Source organism: Micromesistius poutassou, assembly GCF_964030765.1.
Source record: "Micromesistius poutassou genome assembly, chromosome: 10".
Classification (NCBI taxonomy): Eukaryota; Metazoa; Chordata; class Actinopteri; order Gadiformes; family Gadidae; genus Micromesistius; species Micromesistius poutassou.
Genome location: NC_140280.1, coordinates 15,771,444 through 15,794,956, shown reverse-complemented (window position 1 = coordinate 15,794,956; position 23,513 = coordinate 15,771,444). Strand labels below are relative to the sequence as shown.

The following is a 23,513-nucleotide window of genomic DNA, read 5'->3' as shown; positions in this document are numbered from 1 at the left end:
TCTAAACTCAGGTAAATAAGATGATTTTTACAGAAAATACCTAATTGAGTATCTATTATTTTCCAATACAGGTATACTGTATAAAACTTCTTCAAAGAGCTGACTCAAAGTATTAACCTTTCATTTTTGAAATATGGTGCGTCAAAATAATGTTGTAAAGTTTCCTGCTTTCGAAGTGCTAAAAGGCTACACGTATATATGGCAAATTAAAATCGACAGATTCCACCGGCAGATATAAACATAAACTGTCACAGCCAGTGCTGTAAGCATAACCATCACTTAGAAAGCCATGGCCGACATTTAAGCACTAGAGTTGTCTTGCTGCCTATATCCTGAGACTCAGCCGAAGCAATTTCCACACTCATTCCCTCCCTTATTATATTTCACCCTAATTAATGTCAAAACAGAGTCAAATTAACGATCCATCACCATCAAGCTGTTGAATTCTCATTGCACCTTCCATGCTTAAAAAACAAAAAAATAAAAACAATTCAGACACAAATGATCCCAGTAGCTGGTAAACATATTTTGAATTTTGGTGAGGCTATCAGTTCATTTGGGCACAAATTAGTATATTTAAAGCTCTTTTGTGGTTTATTATTGTGGGTCAGTAGTACATGTTTAGGGATTGAGCCTTTGTGTTTTGGTTAAGTAATCTGCTGAGGCCAGGTTAACAGAGTTGATGTTGTGTTGTCTGGTGTGCACTGACATGTCTGAATTTGAACTTTCCCTGTTAGGCTTCAGTTGTGTTTCCCCTTTGGGTTGCTTTAATTTTTTGTTTGTTTGTTTCTTTATGCTTTTGGTAGTGCTGTGACGACGACGCGTGGAGCATTATGAGGTTGACTGGGGGTTAACGGTTAAAGGAGGAAATTAAAGGGGCATTGAGGGCTGCTTCAATTTAAAGTGCCAGCCACAGTACAGAGTAATGCTGTGGTTGGGTTTGTTTCTCCTTGTGTAGTTCTAACATTTGAGCAGCAAAAGGAGCTGTTGCTGTTGCAGATGGAAAGAGATACATTGGATATGGATAAAGAGCGGCTATGACAGACTTTGGATGAGTTGGTTGTTAGGGTGATGAGTTGGTTGGTAGGTTGATGAGTTGGTTGGTATGGTGATAAGGTTGGTGGTCGGGTGATGAGTCTTTTGAGAACATTGAAAACATACATATCAATATAATATCAAATATATTTAATACAACTTGGTCATCCGTCAAGGGCACCCTCAATGTAATGGGTGGCTTAAATCAAGTGATGTGATTGGTTCCCAACGGTTGTATATTGAGCGTATACACACAGCCATGACGCCCGTTCAGTTTACAGAGTCCAGTATCACTCCACGCCTAACTTGAACTGTTGTTTATTTATATATAAAAGCAATAGCATAGTTCACTGAAGCCTAAAAAGCATGTTGATTGCTGGAGAGGGTGGAAATGTTGTAAAGCAATAGGAATAATGAACTCGATAGTAGGCTAAATTGCCGGTGAACCAAGCTACCGTCTCTAGCCTTCTCTCTGAAGGACGCTACAGTGTGTTGCATAGCAACCGCCGTGCACTTTGCCGGCAGCCAGGAGGGACTACTTTTTTGTATTCGTTAAAAAAATGCTTTTCCGACTTTGTCGCTTTCTCAAAATTGAGGGTGTCTATGACTTTCATTTCGCCATACTTACGTAACCGTTTTATAAAAGCAATAGATCACTTCAGTCAGTGGTATACGCTCATTATACCACAGTGAAGGGGGTCGACAACGCCCCTTAACTGTGGTATAATGAGCGTATACCACAACCCAGAACCCATGGTAATGGGTTCGCTGGTTCTGGGTTAGGTTCATGTCCAACCTCAACCAACTATCTTGTGAGACATGGCATGGCATCAAATAAGGTTTACCATCATACCATAGAACCCCGCAACATTATCCTTGTAGTCAGACTGATGGCTGCGGTTTCCAGAGAGTTCCTACAATGATTTGTTCTTGCAATCTTACAAAATCCATACAATTTGTGTCATTATAATTTTTCTTTTTTTTTCGAGCGATCTAATTGGCTGGATAAGAATTGGAGAAAGATAAAGGAGGTATAGAAAAATGGAGAGAATAACAATTTGAGAAAAGGGAGGTTTAGAAAAATGATGGAGAGAGAATATAGTTTTAGATTTTTCTCATTTGTTTATTCTCTCAATCCTTTTCTATGCCAACTTTTTCTCATTTCGTCAAGCAATCTGATTGGCTTGATAAGAATAAGAGAAAAAGGAGGCATAAAAAAATGGAGAGAATATATTTTTGAGGAAAAAGGAGATATAGAAAAATGGAGAGAATATATTTTGGGGGAAAAATTAGGTATAGAAAAATGGAGATAATATATTTTTGGGGGAAATGAGGTATAGAAAAATGATGGAGAGAACATAAAAAATCTAGAAAAAATAGGTATACAGAGGCACTAGCAGCAGCTGCAAACACAAAGCCTATCCTCTTTTTTACCCATGTCTCTAACCCAGCAGCCTTCATGTCTACTTACAAATGTCTACTTACAAAAAGGAAAATATACCACCCTGTATTCACACACCATCAGGGAACGTGCTTGGACAAGCCCTTCCTGGAGTCTGGCAGATAGAGGTAGCCATGGTGAGGCCTGGAATAGCTGAAGATAGCCGAGGGGCTTACGTGTATGTGTGTCCAATGGCGCCGGCACCCACGGGGGTTAGGCTACAGAGATGGCGCTGGCAAAGACAAGGACATGCTGGCAAGGAGTGACTGCCCACTTGGCTAGCTATCAGTATGGTGATCTACTTTCCTGCACCGCAGAAGAAGCAGAGCTCACTTGACAGCGGTAGCCACTTGGTCCAGGCCCAGTCTGAAAGGCCTCCGCCTTCCCAGGATCCCCTGGAATACTAACAAGAAACCCCCTCCCCTTCCCAAGGGCTGGGACAACAAACTGGACTGAGATGCGGGTGTGAAACAAAGACTCAAGGATATTTCCTTGCTTAACGAAATTCAACAGCAGAAAAGTCTAGAAATGGGCTCGCGCGTTGAATCTGAGAGGATGTTGGGCTGAGGAGATGTCCAGGGGAGTCTATAAACGAGCCAGGGTTCAGTTAGCTGGGTTACTTAATGCGTCTGTTCAGAATGGTCTGGTGGGTCGTCATTAGAAGTGGGATGGAACGTATTAGCCAGTTGTCTCTGCCAAAGCCCCATGTCTCTCGTGTTCTCTGTCCAGTCGATGTATCCTCCTACTGGTGATGGAAGTGGGGTGGCATCTGCTGGATTTTGCCTCCTGGAGATTCTCTTACAAAATGCTTTTGTTTGGCTTTGTGGTTTGGTAATCCTGCATAGTCTGATATCCGCTCGCAAGCAGACAAAAGCCCTGTTAAAAAGTAGAAGTTGGAAAGGAAAGGCCGGCGACAAAGTCATTATTCTCACAGTGAAATAAATTATACCAGGGTATCCACTCTGAGTATCCGCTTGAGTAGTTCCGTTTTTGTTTTTTTTCCAATATACGCCTAATCAAATGACTGCATATTGTTATAGCAGACCCTCTCTGAGCCTTTGGGATATGATCTGTTTTTTGGAGATTATGGCTTTTCTGTACATGACCCCTGTAGCAAGCTATACTTCAGGGGTGACTCAAAGAATCAACAACAAGGCAGCTATACTGGGACTACATTTGTATTGTACGGTTCTGCTATAACCTAGTCTGGTTAAGGACCAGTCTGGGACCCGGATTTAGGATTACAATAGTAAATGTGTGATCATTACATTTTCAATTGTGTATTACAAATTAGAAAGTTAAACAAATTTCTGTTTTGTGTTTTTTTTTTCAGTATCCAGATGACCTTGTGTTTTTCAAAGAGCACCCAAGCAGTATTTTGTTCCCACTGTTAAACCTTCTCCTCAGGAGACTTGACAAATCCTCAAAATCAATGTGGCTTGTTGACAATGTGTCCCACTGCCTTGAAACTATTATTTGGACGTTTGGTCATGGATTTTCAACTGTCATTTTGATTTCACTCAAAAAAAATCCCAAAAAAATAACAAACCATATGGAAGCACAAGTTCCTATGATAATTTTTTTGTCAAACAAAAGATGATCTTGCAAAACGTGGACACAAATAATTTTAAAATATTTTGCTAGAATCACAACTGTGGGTAGGATAGCAATTGCAGATCTATCAGCCCTGCAAAGTATTGGATATTTTCACAAAACATATGTATAAAAGTGATTTAACTCGAGAAAGGCTACACTAACCCTACACTGCCTATTCTCGACAGAATATTGAGGAAAAGCAACGATTACTTAATCTGACTTAATATTTTGTGAGTTAATACATAAAATAAGCTTTCACATTTCCATATCAAGAATGTCAATATTCACCAGAAAATTGCATTAATATAATTGCAATTTATTTGTCACTGGCAAAGAGAGATACTCTTTAAATTTGCCTATTATTTAACACAACACTGTTAAATTGAACAAATTAAAATCATTAAATAAACTACAGTATCTTCGATCCCTCTAAGCCAAGTCATTTTAATTTAATTCGTTTTTAATATTAGTCCTTAAATGCCATCTTAATTGCTGTGTTATTGAGTCCTGACAGTCCCTCATAAAGTTCAATCTAATTTAGTTCATGGTAAAGGACTTTGGGAAATCAAACAATTATCGTGGGCACCAGACAGCCAATTACAACAAGCTGCCTCTTCCTCGTTCATCATCTCATCCTCCTGTCATCTTTCTTCCCCCTCCTGTATCAAACTGCTGCCTACCTGTCATATGGCGCGTATCTGATACTTTTCAGATTCCTTCACCCATCACACCCAGCTATTCCTCTGTTCTGAATGCTCCTGGGCTTCCCAGCACTGTCCCTCTCGCAGCTCTTGCGTTATTGTCATCCGGTCAACTCCTCCCCAGATGTCTTGTCCTTCTCCACGGTGGTCCCTTCTACATCGTCTCTGGAGACGTCCCGGATGTAGGCCACCATCACTGTGGATTTGAACCCATTCTCTCAATAGATATATGCTAATCTTGGTTACATCATTGCTACAATGTTAGCTTATAGCGACACTTTTGTGGGGAGACGGCACGGAGCCTGGGCCGGAAACAAAAACAGAAAGGGGCAGAGTTACGCCTGGCTTCCTGTTTTGTTACAGGGATATTCTATTGAATAGAAACTCATTCGTGCCGGTGGATTAAGCTTTCAAAAAGATTTAATAAGGATGCTGAAGAAAAAAAAGACATCTGATCATAAGCTACTGCAGTGTTAGCTCTTGGCTTTGATTTTTATGCAATACAGTCAAAAGTTACTCTCAACACAGGTCCCGCATTGAAACTGAACTACATACAACTCAAGTAGGCTAGCACAAATGTTTCCAGTGCAGCTGCAATCCATGCCACCTTACGAATATATGTTTTCCTTTTTACAAGCAATATGGTCAACATGTGCCAAAGACATGTGGTAAAAGGGAACAATATGACAACTTCTATACACCAGGGCCTGATCATCATTTTATGAGGCAGATCCAAGGCAGGAAGAGGAAGCAGCTTACTTCAGCTACATGCTCTGTGTTGTGCCTTGCCTTGAATTCTGTGAGATCCAGCATTGGCCATAATCCCACACCATTAAATGAGTGTAGCACGTTCAAACTATTTATAGAGCTTTTTTTCATATTTAATTTTAGCACAAACTATATTAAAAAAAAAAGCAGTTGAGCAAGTTGAAACCAAACTCAAGGCAGCTGTCCCATCATATGTGTGTTATGCTGAGAGAGAAATGAGAGAAATACAACTTTTTGTACTGCTTTTCCTTCCAACGTGTAGCAAGAGACCAATAGTATTTGGCTAAATGGCTTTCCGTGATGTTCCGTGTTCAGCCCTGAGGCAAATTGTCACAGCACTTCAGGTTCATCATGAAACACAAATGGAACATTTTCCTGGCTAGTCATTCTGTCTGCTGCATTGTGGAGTAACCCAATTAGGCTAAATAGTCTGTCGTCTCTTGTCATGAATGGAGCGTTTATTGTTGTTGAATATCTGTTTTATTACTACCTCAAGAAGCAGTTGGGATTAAGTTTACCATATTATATCTGAAATGGGACCATCTATATATTAATATAGATGATAATATATAAGAGGTATGAATACATTATCATCTATATATTAATATAGATGATAATATATAAGAGGTATGAATACAATGTTGCTCTGTTCTGTGCAGATAACCCAAACATTTGTAAAACAACAATTCCATTTTTTTTTTTGCACTTAACTTATTTCACTATGTAGTAAAATGTAGATTCACACTTTGTTTTTTACCCAGTGCTAATATATTTATTTAATCAATATAAAAGGAAGTCTGGCCCTGCCGTACATTAACTGGACTCTGTTTATTTTAATTGAAGTGACTTGTGGTGCTGACATCCAACGCATCATTCACTTACACAGTTCCATCCATTTCTAAATCTGAACCATTCAAATAGTATCATTCCAACCTAAACATCGCTGGAGCAAGGTGTTGATAACACAACAAATAATTGCAATGAACTCCCAGTTTTAACATTTTATGGACAATTATCTGCAATCAAATGATACAATTATTCCATTCCACAACAGTAATCATTTCCAACTCGATGACCATTGATTCATATTTAACAATGTTTTTTTCCCCCAACGTTGTACCAAAAACATGTACCAAACAGTTGAACAATGCAGCAGTCAGTGCGGTCATACGTCGTAAGCTCACATGAGACGAGGAGTGTTGTGCATATTTCTCCCAGGATTATGGATTGAACATGTTAACATTATTATTTTATTGAGGAATACAGCAAGAACAACCTTTGATTTTTATAAAAGCCATTAGACTGCTCTAATACTTTTTCTTTCAAGGCATCATATGCAAAAATACAACTTTTTTTAACAGGGAATTCAAATAAAGAATGTGGCTAAGGCTTATTGACATCAATATACGTGAATGTATATGGTATTAACGGGGTGTATTTTAATTTTTTTGGAACAATAAGAGTAATAGCTGTTTTTTTTATGTTTTCTACTTCCCCTCACATGTTATTTTACATCTTTCCACGTATTTTACCACTGGCTGCTTTACCAGCTTCACAAACACTCAAAACAGCAGCTCTCCCCCTTACTGCCCTCTTCCCTCCGCTGCCTCAACGTTTTCCTACCCTAAGTATACAGTAAATTACAGTGTATCATCAAATCGTCAAGTTGCTTGTGCTGTATGTATATGGTATACTCTTTGCTGGAAATGTCTGCATATATCAACTGAGGCAGCCAAAGAAACGCCACCTAAAAAGGACCGCACTCTGGTGTCATTCTAACAGCGTCGTTCCTCCATTGTTGAGGATTCCCCTTAAGAAGGTTGTTGTGTGTGTAGCGGTCCAAAGTGTGTGGATTTAGCAGCAGCGTTGTAGTTGACCAACCTTTTTTCGCTTGTTTGTTTATATCGGAAGTGTGTGTTAAACTGTCAGAGACTTGAGCGTTAATTGACGCGGGTCATCCACCCTTACAAAACAAGGTTGGTTTGCTGAATGACTCTTTGTATGAGCATGAGACTGAAAGTCTCATATTTTCTGAAAACATTCAGAGGCGTTTTTTGTCAATAGAAGACCAGAGATCAGAAATGAATGCGCCCAGATTCTCGGTTGTAATTTTTGTTAGTTTACATTTCTACCAAACATTAACCGGGCAACATAATCAGAATGCTTTATTTTGGGTTATGAAAGCATGGCAATCCTGTCGAAGGTTTTCAACATTTTTTTTTTCCCACAAAGAAAGCTCTCTTTACAGCCATGCATACACACTTTTGCAGGAGGGATCTCCAACAACAGCGATAAGCAACACACTCTCTCAGTACGACCGTTTTAAAAAGCAATCGCTCAACAGAACGTTACAGCAGTTCCTGCAGTTTAGAATGGACCTGTGTAGCATGTGTGTCATAGCACAGTGAAGATGTAGCTAACAACACTGAATCTGGCGTTTCTCAATCAGCTACACCAGTGGACCAGCATGGACCATGTACTTGTCCTGACGGTGGTACGCTCAGAGGAACATACCCAGAGCTAAGTTAACGCGTTAGACCTGCAGCGTGAACATTTTGGTGTACAGCGTCCATTGGGGGCTTAGCCCAAAAACCTGCCAAACACCACATGCCCAAACAAAAGCTTCATGTCAGCTACAAATTCATCCACGTTTATGCATTTCTTGAGGTACTTTCCTGAGGTATTCATGCAACATAGGTGTCATAAGTGACGTACATTTGGAAACCAATACAGGTTTCCCCGGTTGGAATAGAAAAAATGAAAAGCAGATTTAAAAAGGTCAATCGATTATTTGTGGTTAAATATAGCGAACTCACTAGCTAGTATGAACTGTAAAGCATGTCGTACTTACATTTTATGTTTGGCTAAGGCCTGCATCAAGCGTTTTGTAATGTGCAAGGTCCCGTAATAGCAGATCACAGCTAATCTGTGATGATTCAATTCCCAAAACAAGAAGCCTTTTATGTTGGACAGACTGTCGATGTCCTGTACCCTCTATTCTCAAAACTTTAATCCTCAATGACCTCAAAGAGGCTTTGGCTTTTAAGCTAGAGCTGTGAATAGTGTTGCGACGCTGCCCATACCCTGTGACCTCCAGAGGACAGAGCAACGACCTTCGTTGAAAATATGCTATGTTGTCCTTGTTGCTTTTCCCTCGCCAAGTATCTGCAAAGTGAACTTAAGCTACAGCGTCATGGTTTATGGTCGCCATAGTTGGACTTGAAAGTTGATCATGTATGACACTTATGTTACATAAATACTTACAGATAGCTGCTTTCTAACAGTTGGTGTTAAAACATACCAGGTTTAAATACAGTATCATTTTTAAAACAAAGGCTGGAATCCACTGTACACATTTGTACATGTTCTACGCGCGCATACACACACACACACACACAGACGCACACACACACACACACAGAAATAAAGATTCTCAAAATGTATGATGTACCATGATGTAGGGCTTTGCCTGAGAAATTATAGTAATATTATTTTATGCAGAACATTGAGTTCATATAGAATGCTTTCATTTTGTGTTGCATACAACTGTAAAAATACAGTAAAATTCACCAATCACATAGCATTTTTTTCCTTTTTATGTTCATTTACTTAAAAAAAATCATACAGAGATTGAACAAGACGTGACACACTAATTATCTTAATGTACACTTCAATATTGGGCAAAAAACAGTCAACTATCAACATTTACATTAATGTTTTAGTTTTTCCCATTTTACATACGAAAGAGTGGAAGGGGGGGGGGGGGGGGGGGGTTGGGGACTCTTAAGCCAGTGGCCCTACCATCATCTCTTCAGTGCACGGAATGATTCCCTCCTCCTCGACCATGGGGCACCCCTTCATCTGGTGGTGGGAGTTCATAGCCTGGTGTAAAACCAGGAGAAACACACACACCCACACGTCCACAAGCACACCCCACACACACACACTCACACCGACACCGACACACACACACGTACATACACACACACCCACACCCCCCCCCCCCCCCCCCAACACACACACACACACACACACACACACACACACACACACACACACACACACACACACACACTTCCCCTGGGAGGACCACTGCTGTTCTGGGCTTTCTGTTCATCTTCGTATTGGACTGTTAGTCTGGAGGGAGGGAGGGAGGCCGTGACTCAAATCAGAACTTGAGGAGGTGCAATAAGGTGACGGTCAGAGCCAGGCTTTGGGCGCAGTAGGGCGACAGAGCGGCACCGTTGACATCATGCATGGCACCTGGACCTGCGGAGCAAAGCGGGCCCTCATGGGTTACTATGGCAACGGCATGGGCTATGATTGACCGAGTACATGTTCAACGTGATAACATTTATTCATTAATACATGCATTTCTTACGTGATGGTACTTCATTAATACGTCATTCACTTTGCTTAATGTTATTGAGGGCTATCTAGGTGGGCATTAAGCATCGGAAAAATACATTCCATGAAATCTGTTGCATCTGTCGCATGCCACATCAGATGTCAAAAGCCGATTTAATAGCAGGAGTGTGTGTTTGCCTCCCGGCTACAAACAAGCCGGGAACCAATTAACGTACACTCACGTGGCCGAGCCAGGCCACTCCTGTAACGGGGACGTCAATGAAGCTATGGCATTCTGGACGTTGAGGAAGTGCATTCGAACCACATCCCTATAACCCTGAGTATAGATCCATCCCACTGTGGTGTGTTGTTTTACACTCCTAGACCATGTTGTCTCTCTCTTTCACACATATTTCTCCGCTTTTACGGGGATCGAACCCGGGTCGCTGCTTGGCGTATCACCTACATGGTCAAGATTGAGGCACTGTGCTTTCGTCTTCGCTACAACTTCTGAATATAATACTTCACTGATTGGCCTTCACTGATGTGGTTTGGTTGAATTAAAAGCTAAGTGAGTGAATCCACTTACCGTATAGGATTATGCTGGCGTTGGTGATCCCCATCTTGTTCATGGCCACGCACGTGTAGTTACCATAATCTTCTTCTGAGACATTGAAGAACACAAGCATGGATATTTTCCCCTGGTTCTCTATCTTCACTCCGTTCAGCCCGTTGAAAAGCCTGCAGGACAAACAGACGAGACGGGCGTTCTGAGATATCTACATTTTGTTTCCCATGTTTCTCTGAATTTCCATTGTGGTAATCCATAAATGATGTGTACTGGGCTCCTGGGGTCACACACACTCTGTTCAACCCATTGAAAAGCCCGCAGGACAAACAGATGAAACTGTGTTTTTATGACGTCTTCATCTGTCTCCAGTGTTTCTCTGAATATCTGTTGTTGTAATCCAGGTTTTTATATGTACTGGGCGTCTGAGGTTGCATATACTGTATATGTATAGGAGGTCACATGCAGTGGCGACTGGTGATTAAAATGGTTGGTGGGGCGCATTAATAGGATGGGGGTCTGGGGGTCCCCCCTCAGAGAAAATGAATTTGGTAGATCTGATTTCCTGTATTCTGGTGCATTTTGGGGATGGCCACTACCTATTACCTATTACCTACTATTCATTCAGATTCATAGCCTACATCCTGACTTGCAGGGCCTTGACAAGCTTAAAAGCTTACCCATTGTTGTTATTCTGATATTGAGGCAATTCATGATCACTGTCCTATAGCGTCCATTTTGTGTGTGTCAATGTCTATTTCAAATGCAGTTAGAAATATGGGACAGTTGCTTTATTCTGTTTATATGCTACAGGCCAAAAGACTAAATTAATATGTAACTTACTTGCTCCTTTTAAGTATAACATTGCTTGGGGAGTCCAATTCCTCCAATGAAATGGGTGGAAAGTGCTTTTACTCTCTACTCTAACTCTCTGCTAGTAAGCGATCTATCTCTCTATCTCTGCATGTAGTTGCGTTGCGTGAATGCTGCTGAGGGAGGTAGCCTATTTGATTGATTCGCTGAATTGTCCAATCATGTGGTGATAAAAAAATCTGAAAAACGCCATTGGTCTGGGGCACACAAAATTGAGACCCGAGGTGGAATTTTCATGCGCCAATGAAAAGCTGTCTCTGCTTGATGGACAGCAAAAAGTTTGCAAGCTCACATAGACTTCATCGTGGCCGGCGCCCCTGACTTCAAGGAGGGCTTTATTTCGATTGACCAATAACAAGCCTAGCCCAAAGAGTCGACTTTCAGACGCATTTAAATGGTTGCTGGCCAGGCAAGTACGGTCTATCAAACAATTAAACAAGTATAAATGCTATGTATTTTTGTTGATTTATTTCGTATTTATAATGGTTTAGTCATCATAGTTGGCAGATATATTCGAGTGACTATTTCACGGAGGGGCGGCACCCTAGCACCCTCTATTGACCCACAGCCATTGGTCACGTGTATGGAATATTTATATACGTGTATGAGGTCATGTACTGTATATGGACGCATTTGTGTCTGCATGACCGTAGCTGAATATATATACAGGAATATTATTGTGCATATTACATAACGCCTACCATACATCCCACACTGGTTCAGGCATAAGCCATTCCTTTTGTGCATTGTTAGCTTCAAAGCCATGTAAATGACATTCACTAAAAGCTACATGAATTAATATGTTCAATTAAATAGAAATCAATAGGATGAACAGAAATTGGATTTACTAAAATCCACATACATAAATATGTGAAATTCAATCGAATGAAATCCACGGAAAAAACATTCCCGAAAAGAATAATCGACATAACTGAATATATGGGGTTCGCAAAGGTTGCGACACTGTTTCGTCTTCATTTCCTCTAACCATTTTATTATTCCGTGCTCTTGAATGCAAATGTGGGCAAAACATTGTTTTCCTGATTTGTGCACGGTTGTCTGGGAGACTAACGGTACGGCTGTCAGCGTCAAGCGCCATTTCCCTCAGTGACATGCCCCGTGTACATACTGTATCATCCCACCACCTAGGGGTCCCTCCTCGGCTCATCCTTCAGCTCATGGTCTTCATTCAAAAAGCCTATTGTGCTCCATCTTCCCCAGCCTCGCAGCAACGCGCCCAATCAATTCCACTGGGGGGAAAAATAATAACTTTTTTCTTTTTTTTTTTTGTTCTTTTTCTAATTCCGTGGAAAATGGCTGTTTTGCACCTAATTTGACTTTGAGAAGAGTAAGAGCCCAACCCCCGTAAGTGCTCCATTTTGCCAACAATGGAGGAACAAAAACCACACAGGACGAATGAGCTTTGAAACGGAGAGTCCTTTGAGGCGTTACGTCCCCGCCCCCTGATCACCGTCATCCAATAAGGGCTCAGCAATAACCGCCATTTTTCCATTTGTTATATTTCATTTGCTCTTCCGCGTGCTGTACGTTGCTGGGACACGCATGTCTTTATGGCCGATGAAGACTAACGACACTGAGTGGAAGCGTCCGGACTGAGAGCCACTCGCCTGCGGTCTTCCTTGTACCACTCGAAATCTGGTCTGGGAACGGCGGAGGCTTCGCACTGGAGAACGCCCTTCTGTCCCACGGGCGTGCCGGTGGTCCGGGCCTTGGAGATGGATGGAGGGTCTGTTGGGGTAAAATACGGGTTACAAAAACAACGCTAAACCCTACTATTGAAGATATTTATAAAAACACTATTGATGGCTTTTCACCAACTTCAGAAATGGTAAATGGTCCTCATTTATATAGAACTTTTATCCAAAGAGCTTTACAGCGTTGACTGACATTCACCCATTCATGCACACATTCACACACCGACGGCGGAGTCAACCACGCAGGGCGACAGCCGGCTCGTCAGGAGCAATTAGGGTGAGGCGTCTCGCTCAGGGACACCACAACGTTCAGCTAGGAGGAGCCGGGGATCGAACCAGCAACCTTGGTTACCGGCCGACCCGCTCTACCTCCTGAGCTAATGCTGCCCCTCCACGTCATTGGTGGCATCGCAACAACTAGCAGAGGCTGTTATATCCTTACTACCTTTTATCCTGTCAACTGATGGGAGTGTGTGTGTGTGTGCGTGTGCGTGCGCACGCGCGCGCGCATGTGTGTGTGTATATGCCAAGGGCCTCAAACATAACAGATATAAATAGAGACTGGTGTGTCTGTGTGTTTCCGCCAGGGTCCTCACAGTTGACGACGACCTGCACGGTCCTGGTGTCAGGGGTGGAGATGTCATTGGAGGCGATGCACTCGTATGATCCTGACTGCTCTTTGGTGATGGCCCTCAGCTCCAGGTGTTCCCCGTCCATCACAAACTTGCGTACGCCTGTGGAGAAGGGCACAGAAATGGGATAGAGGAAGCCATCGGTCAGCGGTGGATGAAAACAAGACTCGTCCTGGACTGGTCTAGTTGCGTTCTTTCTCACCCAGTTCTTCCAGCTCAAAAGACAATTAGATGAGTCCAAAGACTGAAATGTCAGGTGACTGAAGACCGTGAATTTGCCCGTAGGTGTGAAGGATTTTTATTTATTGCATGCACTGCATTCGGACACGCCATTGACCATGTCATTAGATGCTAGGTGTCTCCCTAACTGACCTCCGTTCAGCTAGGATAGCATTCATAGCTGTGAATGCTAATGACCAGACGTGGATGCACTTGACAACATGGACCAGCACACGCCACAATATACAAAGTCACTCTTTGCAATCGAATGTAGACTTCATGTTGTCCTTGATTATTCGTGATGTTAATCTTCTGCAGGTTTGCTAAACTTACACAAACCAATGGCAGTTAATGAGATGTTCAGGGACAAAATAAATACATTTATATATACATTTAAATGTATTTATTATTTTTCTACATGCTCTCAACATAAACAAGGCAAATCTGGGTGATTACTATTGCCTGCGTCTGCTAAATGCCCTAAATGTAAATGTAAATGTAAATTGCCAGAGGTCCAAGCCAACATTTTCTTTGAATGTTTCATATAGATTTTCAGGGGATTTTCTTTCTGAGGTAATGTATATGATTCAACCAATGCATCTGTCACAATTATCAAACAGGAAACGTTGGAGCTCAAAGCATGGTGGCTGGCTTTGCATGCCTACAGGAAACAGCAGCAGACAGCTTGAGGCACGGTGTAATTACCCAAATGAAATAAACAAAAAAGTGCATTGAAACAAGCACACTTGAGTCAAACCACAAATCACTGGCAGACACCGGCAGTGTTAAGAGCACGCTGCGGTGGCAGAGAGACCCTTCTAGAGTGTGGGTGGCGGGAATGGATCGGAGCGCTAATCCCAATCAGTAGAAATGTCAATCTGGCAATATCGTGCATTAGCATAATACCATTATGTTTTCCTCCAAATCCCACAAACGCCTGTTGTTGCTCCTGGCTGATGACTACTTGAGAGGGAGCAGCCGAGGAAATAATCAGCTTGTTGTATGTAACTCAATGTGCGGAGCGCCCAGGGAAGTGCTAGCACAGGTAATTGAACATTTTAATCATGAATAACTATATTAGGGAGATCGAGTCTGACAAAGTGTGCGAGTGTCGCGGAGTTACTAACCGTCGCCGGGTTGTTTTAACATGCGCGCATGCTTGTCAGCCGTCGGTGATTGGCCAAAAATTGCTTAAAGTTCAAATGTGATTACAATGTGACAGCCAATGTTATGTTATAATTACCAGTTTTGTGCGTTTGATGACGGATTTGCTATGCCTCGGGGAACAAATAAATTAAAATTTGGAATACTAATGAAACAGACAATAATCATAATAATCTTAATTATATAGTAGCAACTAGAGCTGTGCATTTTCCTTAAAGAGGGAAAAATAAACACACAGGCGAGTTACATTTTCAGGAACCCTGAAATATGACCCACATTCACCCCATCCCGGTAGCCTTAAGGGCCCCTTCCTGGGGTTGTTTCCCAACCGAGGTCCCCCCCGGGGTTGTTTGATGAGAACACGCACCCCTGGGGCCCCTTTGGGCTCTTTGCGGTCCTTTTGAGCCGGCCCTCGGAAAGTTGGCAAGCTCATTTTGGAAACATGATAAATTAAATTGATTTGTAAAGACAATTATAACATCTGACCACGTCTTCGTGGTGCAGTGGAGAGTGTTATCGGGTATCGGTTCTGATACCTCTCACTGAGGGATGTCTCCATGGAAACCAAATGTAAAAATCTAACCCTATTTTTAGGATTGGAATGATGTTGTGCTAATTTTAATGGCAATTATAACCTTTGACCATGACAAACCAGGCTTCTCAGTGGCTCAGTGGAGAGAGTTGTTGGAAATCAACCCTCACCTCAAAAGTCACTCTCCAAGGAAACATGATGTCCCTTGAATTGTAATGACAATTATAACCTCCGACCATCTCATTGACATTTTCCTGGCGGTGCAGCAGCAGAGAGAGCCGTTGGTTATCACTTCTGGAGTCCTGGGTTCAAGACCCCCCAAGGGATTTCTCAAAGTAAACCTTATATGATTATGTCCTGCTAATTGTAATGTTAATTTGAACTTGCTACCAGATCAAATAAGGCATGTCCGTTGTGTAAGAGAGTTATTGGTTATCAGCACGGGGGACCGGGGTTCAAGTCTGGCCTGGGCTGCTATCCATGGAACCATAAAAATCACATGACTTTTTTTTGATTTCCTAAATGGAATAGAGAGATGGAGAATGAGGAAATCTAAAAAGAGGGAAATGATTGTGAATACGGAGTAATAAAATATGAAGTGAACGAGAACGAGAACAAAGAAAGAATGAAAAGAAACAAAGTGTCTGATACCTTGCATCAAGAGGAAAATCTAACATACCGAAAAACACAGACCCACACCTCTATCTCTTTCCTGGTCGACCTCTGTGAGTGAAGATAAACCCTGCTCTTTGGACAGGAGGTAATTAGTGCATGAATGAATGGGAGCTGCTAATTACCAAATATCACCTGGCAAAGGAATGCCTGCTTCAGCAGTGTCTAAAGAAAAAGTCACCTTCAAAACTAGGATTTTCGACATCAAAATGGTTATAATATCCTTAACATTGTCTTATATTGACCTTGTTCACTAACCCTAACCACTTCCACATTTATTCTTTAGGGTTCCATCTCGGTGGTACCTCATTTCTAAATCTAGGGCTGGACAACTCAAAGTGGTACATTGTACATATTCTATTCTTTCCTAGCCTGTGAACCAGACAAATCTGCAAGCTTAAGTTATGTGTGCTCTGGCATGTGCGTCTGGCCCCCCTCCCACTTAGAAACATTCAACAGCATACCATGCCTGCTTGGGCCAATCACAACCGTTCATCTAGAATAGGGAGGGCTTGATACGATGACTGTACAGAGAAGCGCCATTTAGGCATTTTCCAAAACAAACAAGATGGCTGCCACTGATGTGTCTGCTGATTTTTCAGCAGACATATAGCATTTCTCTGCTGATGTAGGTCCAGATAACGCCCATTGGAAGTCGACAATGAACTGAGGTTACTGACTAATACACATTTGTGAATTGGTCTGGTAATGTATGGCTTATTTACTCCACTATGAGCTTCCAAATTCTATTTAGTTATGAAGTATGACAACTAAATTTGGTGACTATATTTAAATATATATATATATACGATTATATATATGACTACATAAATATGTACTATATATATAATACATGAATTGTGGATTATTATCATTAATTCATAATTTATATAAAATAGCTATTCATATAATTAATCATCGTTATTATTAAATGAGTATTCCATAGAGAGCTGCTTCGGCGCTCCATGAACCCAGGTTGGGTTCAGATCCCCAACAGCTCTCTTTCCTAAGTCACCGAGACGCCGGTCCTGATCGAGTCCCAGGTTTTAATCAACATTACAATTCACATGACATTGTGACATTTCCAAAATGTCATCGTTTATTAGGTCAGGTGCAGAAAATCTCGTCAGAATATAATTATAAGACACCAGATTACCAAAAGGTATGGCTTGCTTTGCACCCACGCTAGTTCTAGTGAAATAGTAATAATCCTTCCATAGTCTGGAATCGTCATGTAAACTGTAGATCCATAACTGGATCTTACTTGATCTAGTACAAGCACCTTTACATGTAAGGTGCAATAAGCCAAATAGTAATAAGAAAACAAAAGATGATTACAATATAATATACACAATACACAAGTCCAGCAACCACAAGCAATCCACCTCTTCATGCATTGGCCCCGACATATGAAAGCAGAGTGCCTATGTCAAGAAAGTGTGGCTGGGTAACTAATAACTGAGTCATCATTGCACAGGATGGCATCCAGCACAAATGAGCGTCTAAAAACACTCGGTGGACGAGCTTGGCGGTATAGACCATTAGCTTAAGGAGCTTTGAGGCAGACAAGGCACTCTGCCCTCTTTCTGGATGGATTACTGCAGCCTTCCTCCTTTAAATACGTCCAATTCTCTTCCCGGTCCTTTGGGTCTGAAATATATTATGAGAATGGTAAATGATATCTCGCTATTCCCCAGGTTATTTATGGTTGAGTATGAACAAAGGAGAGTACAAGTAGGTCCTCCTTTTGTAGGATATCTTGTACAAGTTTATATATATATATATATATATATATATATATATATATATACACTTTACCTATTCATATATACATATGTTCAATCAGCCTGTTCAATCACCAGCTCTCTGCTGCCTCGCATACATAATGAGGGCTGTCTGCAGGAGCTAATCTATGGCTGAGCCGCTGCTTGATCCAGTGGTCAAATATCTCCACGGGAAAGGACTGGAGAACACCTCACTCAATCACCTCCCAGCACGGTCCCGCCCTCCCCCCCGCCTCGTCTGATAATCACGCTGTGTCTTTTCCCACCCCGACACGGATCACTGGCGCTCCGCCGTTTGAGACTCCAGCTGCTGTACATTATCACCAGCGTCAGGGAACCACAGTTTCAGTGAAGTGCACTTAGTCCCCTCAGCAAAGCACCCTCAGTGTATTTTGTGTGCTGTCCTCATTCCCCCCCCCCCCTTTTTTTTAAATTGGAGGGAAGTTCAGGGGTGGGTGGAGAAATAAACCTTCCCAGGATGTGATAAAAAGTAGAAAGAAATCCAGTTGGCTGTCTACACCCGAGGGGTGCAAGTGTGTTGGGAGTCGGTGACGGAGATCAGCTGGTAAGTCCCAGAGCTCCACGGTCCCTAACCACCGGAGAGAGCCCAGCAACGCGCCTTCCCCAGGGTGAATCCTGCAGCGCTCAGCGCACAACCTATGGCCCTGTTTCATAGCTCTGCTCTGCAGCTGCTCCGCCGCACCCAGGCTGCCGGTGGTTTTTTTTTGTCATCTCCTCTCTCTCCTCCGGGGAGATGGACTTTCTGCCGACATATGGCTTTTTCCCTTTTTCTCCCTGGATATGGGATGCAAGCACAGCCCTCCCTGCCCTGGGCACTTGTCTGGATGGTGGAGTGGAGTACAACAGAAACAGCATGTCCACTGTCATATTTCCTGCTGGCCAATGGCCTCATTATCTCCGTCTGCAAGTGTCGTCTCTCACACGCTCTGTTTACTGTGCAGTGCTCTACGGTGACTGTATTGTGCCGCGGACGGGGATTAAGACGACCCTGAACGCTTTGGAAGCTGAGCTTTCTTTAAGGCCACCCACCATAGGTGGAAGACTCCAAACGACGACTTGACGAGAACGCTTAACAAAAGAGCAGGATGGTGAGGGGTGGGGAGAGCGGCTGATAGAACACAGGGCCAATAACAGAACCAAAACAACCATTGCTGTGCACAGACATCCATTCCAGTAGGGGTAACTATGTAGCCCGTAGCCACAGGCTAAATGTATGTTGTTGAATGAAAACACAGCGGAAGCGAGGGGGCAGGTGAGTGAAGACCCTCGGATAACCGTTGCATGCCTCGCTGCAACCTCGTGTTCTTCTCCTGCCGTTTCTTTACTGTGAGATGGTTTTGTAGTCCTACTCTGTCAGGACTCTCTTTCCCATAATGCCATGGACCACCACACATTGCCTTTCAGTGGGTGAAGAACTGAAAACTTGAGTAGGGCATTCATATTTTTGATGGTGGGGAGAGGTAACATTGACGTATTAGATATAAGATAACATAAACCTTCAGCGTTGATACCTTCGCTACTCTTGTCGCTGATTTTCTTAGGTAACCTGGCGGCTTGAAAAAGAGCAAGAAAAGGAAGACTAGGCCTTAAGATGATATAATTACCTAGCCTGGTGATAAAGGAACCATTAGTCATTACTGTTTGCTGCAACTTACTATAAAAAAGGGTCTCCTGCTTACTATAACATATGAAATTGTATAATATTTCAAAGAATCGTAGTAAACCATGGAAAATGTCAAGCTATCACTCAGACATGTATAGGTATCAATCCACAGGCATTGAATTTCAAAACAGATTATTTGACACAACCTGTGGAGCTTTTAGGAAAGCCAGAGCCCATACGTGGCTGGCATATTACCGCTTACACGCTCTTTTACCCGTTGTTGCCGGTCAAATATGAAGTTCTTTGGCGCAACGTGAATTTTTAACCATGGCTAAAGTGCCACTGAATCACTGTAATAACAGAAATTATCAAATTATTACAAAGAAAATGTTGATGTGCCGAGGAGAACATTTTGGAACATTTTGGCCTTTTTTTATGGTTTGCCTGTACAAAGAAACAGAGAGATTGTAATAGCTTCCTCCCCAAGGAATTGTTGTACTTAGAAAATATTATTATTTCATATTTTTGTTGTTCTTATGAAAATAGACTCAATAACTCTTCTATAAATAGACTCATCTCAAAAAATGTGACAATGAGCAGTTCCTTGTTCATCGTCAACAACATTACAACAACCAAACAACACCCAGCTATTTTGGTGGAGGTGAAATTTTTTTTGCAGGTAAATATACTTTAACGCTGCATAACCAATAAAATCCCAAAACAGAAAATCTGATCCAGCCCCACAGGTCAACTTAGGTCAACAGTGTCAACATGGTGAATACAGATAGACATCTTATCTGTGCCAAGGATTATGTAATCGACACCACAATCTACACTACATATAATTGCTGAATTTTCCTTCTTATTTTTGATTAACTTGAATTTCTTAGAATATATCATAAGGCTTACTAACCCCATGCTAACATGTTCCACTGTGAGTCATGTGGTCATCATGATGAATGGCCACCTGATGCTCAACTGTTGTACCTAATGAGGATGCTGTGATGTCACCCCCCAGCAGAGTCTCTCCATCTTCCTATCTTACCTGGGTGCTGTCCCTAAAAAAAAAAGGAACCACTACCATTGTTTATTTAAGGTCTCTTATGCACCCATAGATTAATCCTCCAATCTCCTTTTTCCCTTCCCCCTGTCCAATAGGACCTCTGGCAATGTCAGTGTGCAGTACTTAAAATCAATGTCTTTGAAATGAATTAGTAAGGAAATGAAGAACCTTCTCTTTTTACGTTTACTGTGCAATGCATACTTTAGAAAGGAAAATGTTAGGTCTCCTGGCAGAGAAAATTTAACAGTTGGTAAAGTCTGGCCCCTGTCCTTCCACTATATTACATCATTATGCTGTGTTAGTTATATTATATTTAAACAGCATTTACCAGATCATTTGTCAATGTTTAAGTACCAATTTAAAAACAGCATATGTTTACAAATTGACTGTGTGGCTATTTAAATGATGAATCAGAAAATAAGTTGTGTTTTTTGGTTACTGTTGGTTAGTGAACAGACAATTATGCACATGTAAAACATGTGGTTTTCCATTACAGTACTATACACATGTTATTGAACGTGTTTACAGAATACAATTCTATATACATTTAAAGGGGCTTTTTGACAATCTATGAAAGGGTTGAACACATACAATCAATTATTGTATGTGTTAACAATGATTAACAATAAAACATTTGGTCTCGGCTGGGTGCAATATAAATGTTATAGACCTGAAGTTAGTAGTACACAAAGGTTAATAACTTGTTAAGTTTGTTTATGATGAACATTTGGAAAGCCTGCACTTTCAGACCATTGCTATTGTGTGTAATTCAATTCAGTGTTAGCTCATTAAGTGCTTAGTTGAGAAAAACTTTTTTAATGATGTAATCTTGTGCATAAAATACTGTCAAACATTCACACATTTTACAAAGAAAAGGCTTCAAATCATGGAATTATTTACATGCATTTGATCTTATACAACTCATGAATATTAAACACTTTTGCAACTCTTAGAAGAAACGTACATCATAACATTATGAATTACGCATATACTATACTGTTTTTCAACATTAATCCTCAGTTTGAACTCTTAAGCATGGAACCATGGCCTGCAAAGGCTAAAACGCCTCCTCCTTTGGCAAATAAACAGTGAACACGTTAACATTCTTTCAGAACATTGTGGGACTTTAATGTATTATGCAAAGAGTGTTTTGGCAGTGGAAAAGGTGAACAAGGTATCAACCTTCTGTCACTAGTCATTTAATTCCTGTATGATTTGTGCCATATGCCCTTTAAAGCTCAAGTGGCCATTAAGCATGCATGTCAAATATTAACCATCGTAGCTTCACCCGTTTACCATCTGTCTGGGTGTAAAAATAGAGAAACTGTTTGGGTTTCGCTTGACTTTGGAAACAAAAGGTTGTTTGATGAAATTCAAATCAGTTGCTAAGTCTACGCAACACATCCTCCAAAAAAAAGAGTCAGAAATATTAATATTATTCTCTGCACTTTTTCCGTCCACTGACTGAAATTCACACACAATTGACAATGACTTACTTATACTTTATTTTGTCTGGTTCACCGCATGCTCGACATTGAATCTTTTGGAAAACCTGCCAATTATCAGTAATCAGCCAAATGGGGGGCTGTGAATAGTGCAATAATGAGCCACTGAAAACAGTGGCTAGCAGGCAGCAGGCCCTGGATGGGCCCTTGGGACTGGGCCCGGAAGCCTAAAGGTCACCCGTTCTCCTACAACATTGAGCTAGAGCTCAACTGAATCCAAACTCAATTATTAGTTGTGTTATTTTTCTATTTACATTTTATAATATAATGTGGACGAGCTCTTGTCTAAATGTGGCATTGGTGTGGCGGGTACAAACTGAAAATGACAGTGGGCTGCACATTGTGTTTGTTGGAGTGGCTTGGGTCTGGCCTGAATCTCCCACCACTGTCGGACACAGACAGCTGTCTGTGTCCAACGATGAGGGGATATTCAGACGTGGTCTCATTGATTTGGGATGGCGTCCACAATTGTTGGGCCACCCACTTGAGTGCTTCAAATATCATTGTTGACTGAGTGGGTTAAATGACTTCTGTGCAAGCAAAGCAAGGAGAGCGAGATGTCATTTGGCAGCCATCAGCTTCATTGAGAAAACAAACAATGGAGGGGGGTTTGATGGATGGGTGTAAATGTGAAGAGGTGAGACAGGGCTGGTGGAGGCTGTAGTTGGGGTCCTCACAGTAAAAATAGGACATGGTACAATGCGCCTGTCAGGTAGCATTACAAACATCATTTTGTGCTAGAATGATGCTGATGATCTGTTTTTCTGTTAAATTACATGAATATTCATAAAAATGATTAGGAATTATTTAGTTAGTCTGTAGTTAGATTAGTCTAAATATTGCATTACAGATTGTTACTTTTAGGGAGACGGGAATGGTTGTGAATCTCGAATGCCTATCTGATTCTACACCTTTCCAAGTTTTACCCTTCCAAAATGTCACATGCTACTCTTATATTATTCACCCAGTTTTTAAATATGTAACAGCTCTGGCAGCCTAGCCAGCCTCTAGTTACTTCTGGGCTTCACAAAATCTGCACTCTTCTCACCGCATAATCAATGTGCGGTTTAATTACACAAACCTGTCTGTCTTTTGAGGGATTGACTGAAGAGCCTATTAACCTGCAACTTAAGGAGGCTATTTGTATGTGAACAACATACTTGAGGTTGACTGGTAGCAGACATCATCAGGTTAAGCAAATACTCACAATCAAGTAGACCATAATCTCATAACATAATCATCATAATCATAATCTCACAAAGCAAAGAACAAAC

General features: G+C 41.5%; 1 protein-coding gene across 1 annotated transcript in view; it reads right to left on the bottom strand.

Moving 5' to 3' along the window:
• Nucleotides 1-9,442: 9,442 nt before the first annotated feature.
• Nucleotides 9,443-23,513, bottom strand: part of opcml (opioid binding protein/cell adhesion molecule-like) — a gene marked incomplete at its 5' end in the record, with an annotated part of 95,947 nt that continues 81,876 nt past the window's right edge. The window contains 4 exons of the mRNA XM_084474193.1: nucleotides 9,443-9,810; nucleotides 10,478-10,629; nucleotides 12,958-13,078; nucleotides 13,641-13,778. Coding sequence (XP_084330319.1) covers nucleotides 9,710-9,810; nucleotides 10,478-10,629; nucleotides 12,958-13,078; nucleotides 13,641-13,778 — 512 coding nt within the window. The 3' untranslated portion in view covers nucleotides 9,443-9,709. The remainder of the gene's footprint in view (nucleotides 9,811-10,477; nucleotides 10,630-12,957; nucleotides 13,079-13,640; nucleotides 13,779-23,513) is intronic.